Source organism: Scaptodrosophila lebanonensis, unplaced genomic scaffold (assembly GCF_003285725.1).
Source record: "Scaptodrosophila lebanonensis strain 11010-0011.00,11010-0021.00 unplaced genomic scaffold, SlebRS2 tig00000110-arrow-arrow-pilon, whole genome shotgun sequence".
In the NCBI taxonomy this organism is placed as follows: domain Eukaryota; kingdom Metazoa; phylum Arthropoda; class Insecta; order Diptera; family Drosophilidae; genus Scaptodrosophila; species Scaptodrosophila lebanonensis.
In genome coordinates this window covers 2,294,048-2,310,684 of record NW_022060573.1, presented here as the reverse complement: position 1 = coordinate 2,310,684, position 16,637 = coordinate 2,294,048, and the positions used below count along the sequence as shown (strand labels likewise).

The 16,637-nt window shown below is 35.8% G+C and overlaps 1 protein-coding gene across 2 annotated transcripts in view; it reads right to left on the bottom strand.

The window, feature by feature from the left end:
• Positions 1-2,200: 2,200 nt before the first annotated feature.
• The window catches only part of LOC115628170 (tribbles), a 71,373-nt gene continuing 56,936 nt past the window's right edge, over positions 2,201-16,637 (bottom strand). The window contains exon 2 of one of the 2 annotated variants that reach the window (XM_030524152.1): positions 2,201-3,102. In XM_030524152.1, coding sequence (XP_030380012.1) covers positions 2,526-3,102 — 577 coding nt within the window. In that variant the 3' untranslated portion in view covers positions 2,201-2,525. The remainder of the gene's footprint in view (positions 3,103-16,637) is intronic. The other variant, XM_030524151.1, reaches the window with a different exon arrangement.

Here is a 16,637-nt window from a genome sequence, read left to right as displayed (position 1 = left end):
AGGCTTGGCAGACCCCACAAAGTATATATATTCTTGATCAGCATGACGAGACGAGTCGATCTAGCCCTGTCTGTCCGTCTGTCCGTCCGTATGAACACCTGGATCTCAGAGACTATAAGAGATAGAGACACCAAATTTTGCACAAAGATGCGTTATGTGTGTATTCTATACGAGTTTGTTTTATTTTTTTGATTTTCCCCCCCACTTCCCCCCTATGGGGGTTTTCCCGATTTTCCATTCGTATAATCGCCTATATCTCGGAGACTATAAGACCTAGGCACACCAAATTTTAGTCCAAGATTCCTTGTGTGAATACGCAGAAAATGTATATTTTGGAATTTCCCTCCCTCCCCCCTCTCCCATACAAATCGTAACTCCCGTAATTCTTGGAATTTCGAACTAATTTTGCAAATACTCCCAGTTAGTTATTTTGTGTCCGTGTGCCAAGTTTCACTATGATAGACCGATTTAACAAGAAGTTATAGCCATAAATATATTTGCTGCTGCAGCGCTGCCCGCGGCTGTTGTTGATGTTGCAGTTTGGTGGACTGCGAAAATGCTTACACAGATACGAATAGATGCGCATAGGCATACATACACTCACACAGGCGTAATTGCTATGTAAATGTGCAATTATAAACCCTTTACGTGAGTTCGAATACCGAGAGGGGTAAAATCGATCAAATTTTTTTTTTTTTTTCTTAATTTTTTTCATTTTCTATAATTATTGTAAACATATGTACAGAGTATTTCAAAGTCGGGACACCCGACTTTAGCTTTTTTTACTTGTTAATATAACTGGCGACGGCTTTTACTTTTTCCGATATCAACATAGTATTATGTTCATCTACGACTTTTAGTTTAATTTTCTGCAATATATATAAATGTCAATAATTTCTACGTGCCCAAACACATATTACCTGTAATTAAAGCGATTTTTTCGAAAACGGGCAAAAACGGACAAAGGAGACTTACTAATTATGAATCTGTGTACTTTTGTTAAGACATTGACATTGTTAGCTCCACGCTCTGACACGCCCTGCGAAAGTAATACTCCGCAAAACAATTACTTTTGTTATACATCCCTGCTAAATAGACACACACAAAATACTGGATAACACGAACACACATACATTGACGTCACGATATGGCTTAGAAATTGATGCTACATACCTTGATCTTTGCTTTCCATACTTATGCTTTTATTTTTAAACAAATAGAACCACTTTCATGAAAATTTTCGATTTTATGCCGCTGTGGGACCATAGTGCCCTGTACCTAAAGGGTGAAAGGCTATACTAGTTTTGGCTATATATTCTTTTTTACCATGCCAAGTTTCATCATGATAGGTCAATTCTGAAGAAAGTTATACCCATAAATATAATCGCTGCCCATGCTCCGCCTGCAACTCTGCCCGCAGCTTTTGTTGTTGTCGCTGCTTTGGTTCAACTTTGCATACATACACGCATATAAACACGCACAGACACGATTCTGATGTAAATGTATGCTGTTGAAATATTTTAACGAGAAAAACATTCCAGTTTTAAGTGGCCAGCAATGAGGCCGGGCCTTAATCCAATTGAGGATCTCTGGGGTATTCTATCCGCTGAAGTGTTCAAAAATTGCCGGCAGTTTGAGACAGCAAAAGTGCTTAAATTGGCAATAAATTGACCTATCCCACTAAAAATCATTGATTAACTCCATGCCATTTCGCTTAAGTTCGGTAATAATGAATAGTGGAAAGCCTATTAGTTATTAATTTCACTTCATTACCAGTATATCGAATTTAATTCATTTAAGTTGATTAAACCCAATAAGTTGAGCATATCATGAAAAGTCACATATAATTATTTATAATGAAGAAAAAGTTTACATTAAGATTTATATGTATTGAAATACGATTTCTTTAACTTTTTTCTTATTTTTTGTTTTCCATTACTATAAGCAATAAAACTGCAAACCTAAATTTTTTTACTTGCACTTTTAAACTTACAAAAATATAAGATCAAAATTTTTTTTTTTTAATTTTCTTAATTTTTTTTTATTTTCTATAATTATTGTAAACATATGTACAGAGTATTTCAAAGTCGGGACACCCGACTTTAGCTTTTTTACTTGTTTTTAATTAACAAATAGTTAAGCAAATAGCATTCGCAAAATTATCCATAGCTAATTAAAATACATATTCTTTGGAGAGATCAATTTTTATTCATTTACACTATTTACATTAAAAACAAATTCTTGTCCCTAATCGTGATTTGAATAATGTTTACTTGTGATAAAATAAACAAATCTTATAACAATTATCAGGAACTCTGAATAATATCACGAATTCAAACCACCCATGTTGCTCTTACTACGGAAAAGAAACATATATGCTTCGCAGAGAGCATTACTTTCATTTTACGGATGCAAAAAATGAAACCAATTAGTTGCTCTTCTTGCAGCACACCCGGCTATTTGAGCATAAAAAGCTACAATAATATTTAAACACAATATTGAAGAAAAACAGGGTCGGCACTTCTTCAACCCAAATCTACATCTGCAGGTAAAGAACTGGCATGGATAATTTGCAACGTCCTGCGCGTGTAGTCTAAGGGTTCTGGCTCTACACCAATATCCTTATGATTAATCGCCACATCCATTGCCAATCCATCGTGATTGTTGTCATTATCATCCAAATCTTCTGTAATCTCAATGGTTATGGGCAGGTACACGTGAAAAGGACGCTGGTCCTTCAGCCAGGGCGCTAAGAATATATGCATAGCTGTCATGCGCTCTGTATAGTTTTTTTTCAATAGCGATAATATCAGCCACCGTACCGATTTAGAAAGCGAAAGTGGTATGTGAACATTACCATGTCGTATGACCGTTATTAAATTACAGTTGCCTTTCTCGTAAAAGGGGTACTGACCCACTAACATGGTGTACAGTATAACGCCAAGCGACCACATATCTGCCGGCTTACCATGGTAAGTTGGCTGTGGACATAGTAATTCTGGAGCAGTATATAAAGGACAACCGATTTTGTCGCTTAGTGTGTCATCGTTAGCATCGTCAAGGATCATGGAGCCCTCCAACGATTCATATTGTAATTTTGTTCTGAAAAAAATGATATACCAATAAATAAATAATTATTATAAATGGTTGTACTTGTGTGGGGTACAAATGTTAACTTTAAAGAGGTGTATAAGTATAAGAACAGGATTGTGAGTCCTATAACTATAAAAGAAGCGAAGTAACCTGAGTTGTTTGTTTTGTATATGGGGTCTATAAATGAAAGGGAATCTGTACAATTTGCAGAATTCCCATTTTTTGATTTAAGCAATGTTACCGCTTCTGTTATAGCAATTATTTTTTATGATAAGACAAAAGAGTAGTATGAAAGCACCTCCGATCTTATGCAATCAGTTTCTGTTATGATGGCGTAGGAGGTAATGTAATTAATTTGTGAGATGTCTATGAGTATATACTTATGTATGAGTCTGTTTTCTTTGGTTTTCTTTTGTATACCCTGTGCATGAAATGTACAAGAGTATACATATTAGATGAAAAATTGTCGCATATTTCGATGTCCCGTGCGACATTAAAAAACATAATTTGTTATTAGTGAGTCGACACTGAAAGCAGAAAGCTAATCAAATATTGATCACAGATAGAAATGATCAATACAATTAATTTTTACTCCCTGCACCCAAAGGGTAAAAGGCTAAAGAGGCAGACCCCACAAAGTATATACGTATATTATTGATCAGTATGAGAAGACAAGTAGATATAGCTATGTATGTATGTCTGTATGTATGAACGCAAGGATCTCAGCAAGTACAAGAGCTAGAATAACCAAACTTGGTATTCAGGTTCTCCTGTTTATTTTTTCTGATACACCCCCACTATTCGTAATTCGTGTTTTTCCATAACTCCCGTAATTCTTAGAATTCGCATTGTACATGAGCACTTATGTATGTGTGCACGTGTTGCAATTTTTGTATTTAATTAAATTTGTAATTTATTTTGTTTGTGGGGTGGGTACAGGGTATGTATTTAAGAGTTTAGCCCGCCCGACTTTAGCATTCCATTGTTTATATTTAATTTAATTAATTAATTATTTTTAAATTATTATTTTATTTTTAGAAGCAGATTTAAAGAAATAGGGAAGTGGATCTAAAGACATCACCATATTAGAAAATTGCAAACTAGTTCAGCAAATATTTTTTCTATATTAAAAAGATATACCTCATGGAAAAAAGAATATGTGCATAGATATTTTTTTAAATAAAATAAAGCAATAAAGCAAACGATCAAATAAAACAAGTAGAGAAGCTAAAGTCGAAGGAAATACTCTGTACATATGTGTGGAATAATTATGCGTGTATATGTGTGTGTCTGTCTTGATTGCGGAAGAGAGGGAGGAAAATTCCAAAATACACAACAACTTTTTGTTCCCAGCTTTTATAGTCTCTGAGATATAGGCGATTATATGAATGGAAAATAGGGAAATCACCCCATAGGAGGGAAGTGGGATGGGAAATCAAAATCAAACAAAAGAAAACAGGATAGAACGCTACAGTCGAGCAAGCCCGACAGCAAAACAGCCTGTACTCTCCACAAAAAAGAAAAATTAAAAAAAAAATATTTAAAAAAATGTAATTATTTAAAAAAAGTTAAATTAATTTATTAAATTAATTAAGAAAATTTATTCAATACATACATAGAAGACATGTTTATGTACAGTTTTACATTTACATCACGTGTCTATGTGTATTTATATGCGTGTATGTATGCAGCACAAAGTTGAACCAAAGCAGCAACAACAACAACAGATGCGGGCAGCGCTGCAAGCAGAGCATGAGCAGCGATTTTATTTATGGCTATAACTTTATTCAGAATTGACCTATCATGATGAAATTCGGCATACGGACACATAAGCACTAACTGGACGTTACCAAAACTGATTTCAAAATTCCAAGAATTACGGAAGTTATACAAAAAACACGAATTGCGGGGGAGTGGGGGGGTATATCAGAATAAAAAATAAACTTGACCTGCCTAGGGCTTAGGGGAACCTGGATACCAAGTTTGGTAATTCTAGCTCTTGTACCTTCTGAGATCCTTGCGCTCATACAGACGGACGGACGAATATAAGGACATGGCTAAATCGACTCGGCTTGTCACCCTGATCAGGAATATATATACTTTGTGGGGTCTGCCACGCCTTCTTCTGTGTGTTACATACATTTGCACAAAACTAGTATAGCCTTTCACCCTTTGGGTACAGGCTATAACAAACTTGCACACCAGAGAACTGAAACGGGTATGTTCGATCACCCTTGCCGAAATTTCGTCAAATCAGATCATTGATTGGTTTCAAATGCGTTCGAACGAGCTAAGTACTCTCAGCATTGTTTTTTATGATCGAACCTGAATGAGCAATCGTTCTATTTTACACAAGCATCGGACTTGATTGGTTTGCTTTCAAACAGTTCAGGCTCGGTCATTTCGTTTAAGATGACTGGGTCCTGATCGAAACAAACCAGAGTTTCGAGAATGAGCATTTGGTAAAACGTGTAAAGTACTGTTATTGCTCAAGTCTTGTTTGGGTATTGCGCGAGTTGTACTTGGGTATTACTCGAGTATTACGCAGGTTTTACCCGAGAATGTCTCGAGTATTGCGCGGGTTTTACCCAAGTATGACCGTATAAAAAATGCATGTATGCACATATTTATGTATTTGCATTTTGCAATTACATATATGCGCAAACATGTGTATATGTATGTACGTTTTTTAAATAAAGAGGCACAGAATTGGAACAAAACATACAAGGAGCGTTCCAAAGTAAACATGACTTTTTGAATCTAGTGCCCCCTGGTGGCGCTATCTATATGTCGACTGGTGCGTTAGAATCTGCTATCTTTATCGATTGTCCGATTGATCCAGTGAGAATTTCATAACATTTCATCGATTGGAAGTGAAGTTATTGCGTTTTAATTGTCAGTATGTTCGTGTTATCGGTGCGAAAATGAGCTTTGAAGAAAGAGCCAACATTACATTTTGTTTTAAAATTGGAAAAACTTTTACCGAAACGTTTCAATTGATGGAACAAGTTTATGGCGATTATTGCCTATCCCGTAGTAGAGTGCACGAGTGGTTTCAACGTTTTCAAAGTGGTCGTGAGGACATAAATGACGATCAACATGTGGGCCAATCAAAATTCGTGATCACCGAAAATTCCATCGAATCCGTGCGTGAATTCATCACAAATCAGCCGAAATCATCATTGAAATTGATGGAAATGGAATTGAACATCTCCAAAACATCAATTTATCGCATTTTGAACGAACATTTGGGCTTACGAAAGCTATGTGCACGGTTTGTTCCGCACAAATTGACTGACGACCAAAAATTGCTCAGACGATCGACGCTTGTGACCGATTATTTGACCAAAAATCACATTTTAACCATTAACCACTCGCCGTATCCACCTACCTTCTACCTTTTCGGAAAAATGCATTTGCCCGTGAAAGGAAAGCGTTATGCAGACGTAGAGGCTATTCAAACGGCTTGCACCGGCATACTGGCGGCCATCGAGCTAAAACATTCGTTCGACAGCTTTTGGATCGTGCAAAAAGCTGTATTAAAGCTGAATAAAATAAATTGATTTTGCTGAAAAACCATTTGTTCTGTTTTTTTTTTTTTTTTAAAAGTCCTGTTTACTTTGGAACGCAAATTGTATTTATTTATTTTTATATCTCTATATATATAAAACAGTTTGTCCTGACTGACTGACTGACTGACTGACTGACTGACTGACTGACTGACTGACTGATTGGCAATCAACGCACAGCCCAAACGGTTAGAGCTCTCACAAAGAATACAAAAAAAACTGTATACTTGGATTTTCAATATTTTTCCTGCGGCCTGAATAATAATGATTTTCCGGTGGAAAATTCGGTAAACGAAAAGCTATGTGCAATCAACGCACAGCCCAAACGGTTAGAGCTAGGAGGCTGAAAATTGGACACATGTTGTCTTCAGTGGTGTAGGTGAGCACTAAGAAGCGGTTTTGGAAAATTCGAACGCCAAAGGGGGGAAAACGGGCTCCAACGTTTGTATGAAAAATCTACAATTTTCATCCAATTAACTTCAAACTTAGTTTGTATACTCTCAAAAAGAATACAAGAAAAACTGTATACTTGGTTTTTCACCATTTTTCCTGGGGCATGAAAAAGGGGGGGTTTTCCGTGGAAAAATTGAAACACAATCAACACCCCACAGCCCAAACGGTAAAAGCTAGGAAACTGAAATTTGGGCTCAAGTATCCTATCATGGTGTAGATGCGCACTAAGAAGGGATTTTGGAAAATTCGAGCTCCAAAGGGGGGAGAAGTAGCTCCAAAGTTTGTTTGAAAATTCTGCATTTCTGAATCGATCAACTTTAAATTTGGTTTTTATAATCTATAAAAGAATACAAACAAAACTGCATACTCGGTTTTTTGAAATTTGTGTTGGAGCTTGAATTATTGGGGTTTTAATATTTATTCATTTTTTCAAATGAAAAGTTTGTGTTATAAATTTTGTCCGATCGATTTCAAATTTGGGTAATATAATCTACGTAACTAAAATTACAACTTTGCATTTAACGATTTTTAAAATATGCATTTTACAAATGCAGGCAGAACAAACAATACAAAATATCAAACAGTTGGGGACAACTAAGTATACATACACACACACATACATACATACATACAAGCAGCTGTTCGTGTAGTTGCGTGCAAACGGTTGAAGTAGCCAAAGCAAAATGTGAGACACTAATGTGTGAATGTTCATTTGTACATACATACATACATATGTATAAAAGTACATTCGTCTTGCACTGACAGGGCAAGAAATGTTAATTAATTAAAAATTATTAACATTATAACATAAACATTTTTATGGTATTTTTTCTTTGTTTAGTACATTTGGCATAAGGGATTTTAGGACAACGGACTACAAGGGCGTACGCAGGTTGGGCAGGGGGGACATTGCTCCCCTTAGAAAGAATTTCGCATTATGAATTACACCAGAACCATATGTATTACATACGTACATACATATATACATACGTCTGTATGTATAGTATGTACATATGTACATCAATAAGTATGTATGTACGTACATACATTCTTATATACATATATAGGTTTGTATGTATGCAGTGGGCCATCGAACACTGTTGTTTAATTGTAATAAATAGTGTTCTATGTTTTCAAATCAAAATTTTTAAAACAACAACAACAAGTTATTGGCTCGAAAAATTCTTTCGTTTTGATAATTTACGGCTGTTAATTGCATACGAAAAATGCCAAAAGTTTACAGTTACCGTACACACACATGCATGTACATACAAAACAACAACAACAACTTTAAGTTGTTGGCTCGCTCTTCTTCTTTCGTTTTGACCATTTAATGTTAATTGCAAAGGCAAAACGCCAAAAGTTTACAGTTACCGTCGCTAAGCAACGACTGCGTAAGCGATAGTAAAGCAGAAACCGAATAACGGAGCTACGCATATTCTGCTTCGCATTGCGGGCAGATGTATGTATGTATGATTTGTTCTTATTGATCTCAATAAATAATTAGATTTTATTATTTAAATATTCTGCTTATTGCATTCAAACTTCGATATTTTGATGGTATCGGTGGCTTCAACTATCGAAAGTTTTACTCTAGCAAATTGAGATGAGAATTGTCAGTGCTTTTTGATCGTGGCTCATCGCTGCACGGCATTGACACGAGTGCCGTGTTTCATATTCCGAGTTTGTGCGTGATCGTATTGACTCAATATGACACGAAAAGGCTCAAATGTGAATTTAAAATTAGGATATACCCTTATAATTATTCCCCCTTTTTTGCAAATCGTCTATCTTAAAACGTTGCGTTATCTCTATATATAAAACAGTTTGTCCTGACTAATTGGTGATCAACACACAGCCCAAACGGTAAAAGATGAAATTTCGACTCAAGTATCTTTTCATAGTATCCATCATAGTGTGGGAGCACACTAAGAAAGGCTTTTGGAAAATTCTAGCTCCAAAGGGGGGAAAACGAGCTTTAAAAAATATTAGTTATAGTGGTCATGTTCGTTGAAGGAAATAGTTTGGCAAGAACAAAAATGTAACGGACTACTGAACAATTTTTTGTCAAGAACAGAAAATGTTCATTTAAATACCTTAAATGCCTTCCTACTGGTAACTTATAAGGTGAAAACATATGGGTAGGTTATGCACACACAAAATAAATACAATTGGAAACATTATATTGAGCCGGGTTAAGACGGGCAATACCTGCTAGTCTCTATATATATAAAACAGTTTGTCCTGACTGACTGATTGGCAATCAACGCACAGCCCAAACGGTAAGAGCTAGGAAGCTGAAATTTGGACACAAGATCCCTCTTATAGTGAAAGTGAGCACTAAGAAGGAGTTTCGGAAAATTCGAGCTCCAAAGGGGGGAAAACGAGCTCCAACGTTTGTATGAAAAATCTACAATTTTTATCCGATTAACTTCAAAATTAGTTTGTATATTCTCAAAAAGAATACAAGAAAAACTGTATACTTGGATTTTCAATATTTTTCCTGCGGCCTGAATAATAATGATTTTCCGGTGGAAAATTCGGTAAACAAAAAGCTATGTGCAATCAACGCACAGCCCAAACGGTAAGAGCTAGGAGGCTGAAAATTGGACACATGTTGTCTTCAGTGGTGTAGGTGAGCACTAAGAAGCGGTTTTGGAAAATTCGAACGCCAAAGGGGGGAAACGGGCTCCAACGTTTGTATGAAAAATCTACAATTTTAATACAATTAACTTCAAACTTAGTTTGTATACTCTCAAAAAGAATGCAAGAAAAACTGTATACTTGGTTTTTCACCATTTTTCCTGGGGCATGAAAAAGGGGGGGTTTTCCGTGGAAAAATTGAAACACAATCAACACCCCACAGCCCAAACGGTAAAAGCTAGGAAACTGAAATTTGGACTCAAGTATTCTATCATGGTGTAGATGCGCACTAAGAAGAATTTTGGAAAATTCGAGCTCCAAAGGGGGGAAAAGTAGCTCCAAAGTTTGTTTGAAAATTCTGCATTTTTGAATCGATCAACTTTAAATTTGGGTTTTATAATCTATAAAAGAATACAAACAAAACTGCATACTCGGTTTTTGTGTTGGAGCTTGAATTATTGGGGTTTTAATATTTATTCATTTTTTCAAATGAAAAGTTTGTGTTATAAATTTTGTCAGATCGATTTCAAATTTGGGTAATATAATCTACGTAACTAAAATTACAACTTTGCATTTAACGATTTTTAAAATATGCATTTTACAAATGCAGGTAGAACAAACAATACAAAATATCAAACAGTTGGGGACAACTAAGTATACATACACACACACACACATACATACATACAAGCAGCTGTTCGTGTAGTTGCGTGTAAACGGTTGAAGTAGCCAAAACAAAATGTGAGACACTAATGTGTGAATGTTCATTTGTACACATGTATGTACATACATACATACATATGTATGTACAAAAGTACATTCGTCTTGCACTGACAGGGCAAGAAATGTTAATTAATTAAAAATTATTAACATTATAACATAAACATTTTTATGTTATTTTTTCTTTGTTTAGTACATTTGGCATAAGGGGTTTTTAGGACAACGGACTACAAGGGCGTACGCAGGTTGGTTAGAAAGAATTTCGCATTATGAATTACACCAGCACCATACATATGTATTACAAACGTACATACGTCTGTATGTATAGCATGTACATATGTATGTATGTACATCAATAAGTATGTATGTACGTTCATACATTCCTATATACATATATATATATCATATATCAAATATCAAATAGTTGGGAACAGTTCGTGTCTATGTGTGCCCATGCATACATACATATGTACAAGCATATGTATCTATGCCTGTATATGTATGTAGCATGTACATACAAAACAACAACAACAACTTCAAGTTGTTGGCTCGCTCTTCTTCTTTCGTTTTGACCATTTAATGTTAATTGCAAAGGCAAAACGCCAAAAGTTTACAGTTACCGTCGCTAAGCAACGACTGCGTAAGCGATAGTAAAGCAGAAACCGAATAACGGAGCTACGCATATTCTGCTTCGCATTGCGGGCAGATGTATGTATGTAATGATTTGTTCTTATCGATCTCAATAAATAATTAGATTTTATTATTTAAATATTCTGCTTATTGCATTCAAACTTCGATATTTTGATGGTATCGGTGGCTTCAACTATCGAAAGTTTTACTCTAGCAAATTGAGATGAGAATTGTCAGTGCTTTTTGACCGTGGCTCATCACTGCACGGCATTGACACGAGTGCCGTGTTTCATATTCCGAGTTTGTGCGTGACCGTATTGACTCAAATGTGAATTTAAAATTAGGATATACCCTTATAATTATTCCCCTTTTTTGCACATAGTCTATCTTAAAACGTTGCGTTATCTCTATATATAAAACAGTTTGTCCTGACTAATTGGTGATCAACGCACAGCCCAAACGGTAAAAGATTAAATTTGGACTCAAGTATCCATTCATAGTATCCATCATAGTGTAGGAGCACACTAAGAAAGGCTTTTGGAAAGTTCTAACTCCAAAGGGGGGAAAACGAGCCTTAAAAAATATTAGTTATAGTGGTCATGTTCGTTTAATGAAATAGTTTGGCAAGAACAAAAATGTAACGGACTACTGAACAATTTTTTGTCAAGAACAGAAAATGTTCATTTAAATACCTTAAATGCCTTCCTACTGGTAACTTATAAGGTGAAAACATACACAAAATAAATACAATTGGAAACATTATATTGAGCCGGGTTAAGACGGGCAATACCTGCTAGTTATGATATAAAGCATGATTTTATTTCCTTAAACAAGTAAAAAAGCTTAAGTCGGGTGTGCCGACCTTGAAATACTCTGTACATATGTTTAGAATAATTATAGAAATTAAAAAAAGTAAGAGAATTAAAAAAAAATTTTTGATCGATTTTACCTCTTTCGGTATTTGAACTCACGTAAAGGGTGTATAATTGCACATATACAAAGCAATTGCGTCTATGAGAGTGTATGTATGTATATGCTCGTATATTCGTGTCTGTGTAAACATGTTAGTAGTCAACCAAACAGCAACATCAACAACAGTCGCGGGCAGCGCTTGAGCAGCATCAGCAAATATATTTATGTTAAATCGGTCTATCATAGTGAAACTTGGCATACGGACACATAATAACTAACTGAAGGCTTTTGCAAAATTTGCGTTCGAAATTCCAAGAATTACGGGAGTTAGAGAAAATCGCAATTTGCATGGGAGAGGGGGGTGGCAGGGAAATTCCAAAACATTTTCTTATTCACATAAGGCATCTGGGACTAAAATTTGGTGTCCGTAGGTCTTATAGTCTCCGAGATATAGGCGATTATACGAATGGAAAACCCCCATAGGGGGGAAAATCAGAAAAATAAAACAAACTTGCACACATATAACGCATCTTTGTGCAAAGTTGTGTCTCTTGCTCTTATAGTCTCTGAGATCCAGGTGTTCATACGGACAGACAGACAGACAGGGCTAGATCGACTCGTCTCGTCATGCTGATCAAGAATATATATACTTTGTGGGGTCTGCCACGCCTCCTTCTGCCTGTTACATTTTCAGCTCGCGCAAACCTAATATACACTTGTACATTTTATGTACAGAGTATAAAAAAGGGTTCTAATTATATAATTAATAATTAATATAAATTAAACTAGCATAACAATTTTTTATTTTAATAAAAAGGAAGGTATTTCTTTTTACTAATAGTTTTGTTGGTTTCTTCAATTTACATTGCTATTGAACTAATAGCCGAAAAACCATAGAAAATGTCCAATGTCGAGATAATTATCGGTGCAAGTGCCGAGATCATTGTCGGTGTCATGACTCGAGAATTACCCAAACTCTAGCGAACATTTCGGTCATACGGGTATGATTGTAAAAACGAAGTTCGATCATTGCTTGCATGCAGGCAAAAAGCTTCGTTCACAGCCGCTTATTCTGAGTCATTGCAGTTTTGATTCGAACTGACTGGTCGTTGAGGGTTCGTTTAAAACCAGTCATTGCTTGCATTCATGCAAAAAGTTTCTGTCACAACCGCTCACCTCTGAGTTTTTGTAGTTTTGATTGGATCTGAGTGTTCGTTGAGGGCTCATTCACAACCAGTCATTGCTTATCACTATACCCAAATGAAATAATCATAACGAGTATGGATAAATGCTCGAGTATGACCGAAAATGTAGTACCCGTTGCAGTTCTCTGGTACACACATAAGGCCTCTTTGTGCAAAATTTGGTTTCTCAGGCTCTTATATTCTCTGAGATCCAGGTGTTCTTCTTCTTAGAATTTCGAACTCAAATTTGGCAACTATCTCTAGTTAGTGATTATGAGTCCATATGCCAAGTTATAATGATATATATAATCTCCGACCAAGCACTGCCTGCAGCTGTTGTTCTTCTTGCACTGCACTTCTGTTTTGCACTGCATAGACACAATTTCTATGTATTTCTGTACATACTAGCAGGTCTTGTCCGTCATTGCTGGCTCAGTATTTGTGCTTACAATTATACGTTTGTTTAGTATTGTAAATAACTTATATCATATAGATATTTCTCTTCTGACACACTAAAGTTTCTAAAGAGTTAATTTCCCAAATAGCAAATTACTTTGGTACGATTCGAGAGCTAGGACATAAAGCACAATACTATGTATGGTTATATGTGCATACATATGTATATTTATGTATATAGTATGACTAGCAGGTCTTGCCCGTCTTTGCTGGGCTAAGTAAAATGTGCTTAAAATTATAAGTTTAATTACTATATGATATTCTTCTTTCGACGCTCTCTAAAGTTTTTTAAAGAGTTCGTTTTCCAAATAGCAAATATAGTACAATAAGTACTATGTATGGTTATACGTACACACATACATATGTACATATCTTCGTTACGCACCGGGCGGACTGCCAGTCCTGACTTAACTGTGTGCTTTCTCAGCATGTTAACGCACGGTCGAGTTATCCCCGAAAAGTCCGACGCTGGACATTTAATTTTAATTATAAATCTGGACGTCCCGCCAAAATTGGAGCGTTCGGCAACGCTGATATGTACATACATTTAAATTTTTCATGCAGGCGTTATCCGCCTATATACACACATACATATATAAGTATGTATTACATTTTTTAATTTAACACTAATTTGTGTCTTCAATTCCAAATATGATTGTTGTGAATGTAAAAGGTGTGTTTCTGCTTTTGTAAATCGCATGAATAAACTCACAAAATAGGCTTAACGATAAATGACTCTTAGATTTGTTCAGAGTATATTTGTAGCGTTGTTAGCTAACACAAACGGTAAGTCGCTGTAAATATGCGATCAGCTGAGATGCTAGAGATGGGCATGTGTCGGATGCTCTACGTGTCCGTCGATACAATCAATAATTCCATCGAAGTTTGAATGCAATTAACAGAAAATTTAAATAATAACATCTTATAATTTATTGAGATCAATTAGAACAAACATACATATACAAACATACATATGTACATCTGCCCGCAACGTGAAGAAGAATATGCGTAGGTCCGCTTTCGGTTTCTGCTTTACTATCGCTTACGCAGTCGTTGCCTAGCGACGGTAACTGTAAACTTTTGACATTTTGCCTTTGAAATTAACAGGCGTAAATGATCAAAACGAAAAAAGAAGCGCGAGCCAATGACTTGCAATTGTTGTTGTTATACCCTGTACCCGTAGGGTAAAAAGGGTATATTAGGTTTGTGCAAAGTATGTAACATGCAGAAGGAAGCATCTCCGACCCCATAAAGTATATATATTCTGAATCAGCACGACGAGAGAAATCGATCTAGACATGTCCGTCCGTCTGTCCGTCTGGATGAACGCAAGTTGGCATCCAGATTCTCCTAGGTCCGAGAAAGGACGTTTATTTCAGAATTTCGTCAATAGCGTCCACATTTCAAATGCTACCTAAAGCAACATACATAAGCACACATAATTTATATATAATTGTCTACTGTTGCTCAAAATTTTATTCAATTCAATTTTATTCACCTTTTCAAATGAAAAGTTTGTGTTATAAATTTAGTCCGATCGATTTAAAATTTGGGTAATGTAATCTACGTAACTAAATCTACAACTTTGCCTTCAAGGATTTTCAAAATATGCATTTTACAAAAGCCTTCTGCCTGCCTACAAAATATCAAAAAGTTGGGGACAACTAAGTCTACATACACACACACACACACACACACACACATACATTACATGAGTTGCATGCAAACGATTGAAATAGCCAAAGCAAAATGTGAGACACTAATGTGTGAATGTCCATACATACATATGTGCACATCTATGTATGTACATATGTATCTACATATGTATGTATGTAAAGTGGCATCCTTGTGCCATTATCATCAGTTGGCACCCCGATCAGGCGAAGGCGTAATTAAGAAGAAGTCGTGGGATAGTCGGTTTTCAACAGTCGTAAGCAGCAGTCGTGGCATTCAGTCGTCAGTAGTAAAGTTGTACAGCAGTCACTAAAGTTGGTCAGAAGTTGCGAAAGTCGGCGTCTAAATATATTTTGAAGTCTTATGTTATTATATAATACTGTTCTTATTGTTTGTCAAATACTCGATATACTTTATTAAACGATTTATAAACCTAATAAATCTTACATGGGGGCTCAACCGTGTCGAGCAGCCGGACAAATATTTAGAACAGTTAAAAGTTTTTAAGTGAAGCATTCATAAAAAATGGTTCTTACATAAGGGCTCAGCCGCATAAATTTTCAGAGCAGTTACATATGTTCATGCGCAGTCAGTTGAAATAATACATCTAAAAGTTGCAGTGCTTAAAAATGATAAGCTCAAGCAGAAAAAATAAAAATGGCGCATCAAGCAAGAAAAATCTGTTGCCGGTGGCGCGTGTGGAAAGACATCACAAAGTGTAGACGATCTTGATCTAACATTTGAAATGGTAGAGGAAAGCAGAGCAGTGGTAAATGATGAACAAAGTGTAAATCATACGTGCGAAAAAGAGATAAATATATACAAGTGCGAACAAGGCACAACGGCAGGAATAAAAGAAAAAGGTGCGAGCGTCGAACTACATGATAATTGCGCAGTTGAAAATACCGAGAAAAGAATGTATTCCGAGGAGACACACACATGTATACAAGACAACGATTTGTCAATTTTAATTAAAATGCTGAGTGAAAAGTGCGATTCTAACCCAAACAAGAACAGTGTGTCGGTGGAAAGCTTTGCAAAAGTAGTCCCCGATTTCGATGGCATAGCTATACCAGTTAAGCAGCGGGTAAATAATTTCGACGAAAACGCCGAGGCATACGAATTAAGTGAAAAACAAAAGTATGTGAATGCAAGAAATAAAATGGTTGGGACGGCCAAATTATTTGTGAAACCTATTACTGTATCAAATTATGAAATGTTATGTGCAGCCTTAATAGAAGAATTTGATAAACAGCTGAGCAGTGCCGAAGTACATAAAATGTTGCTAAAGCGGAAAAAGCGT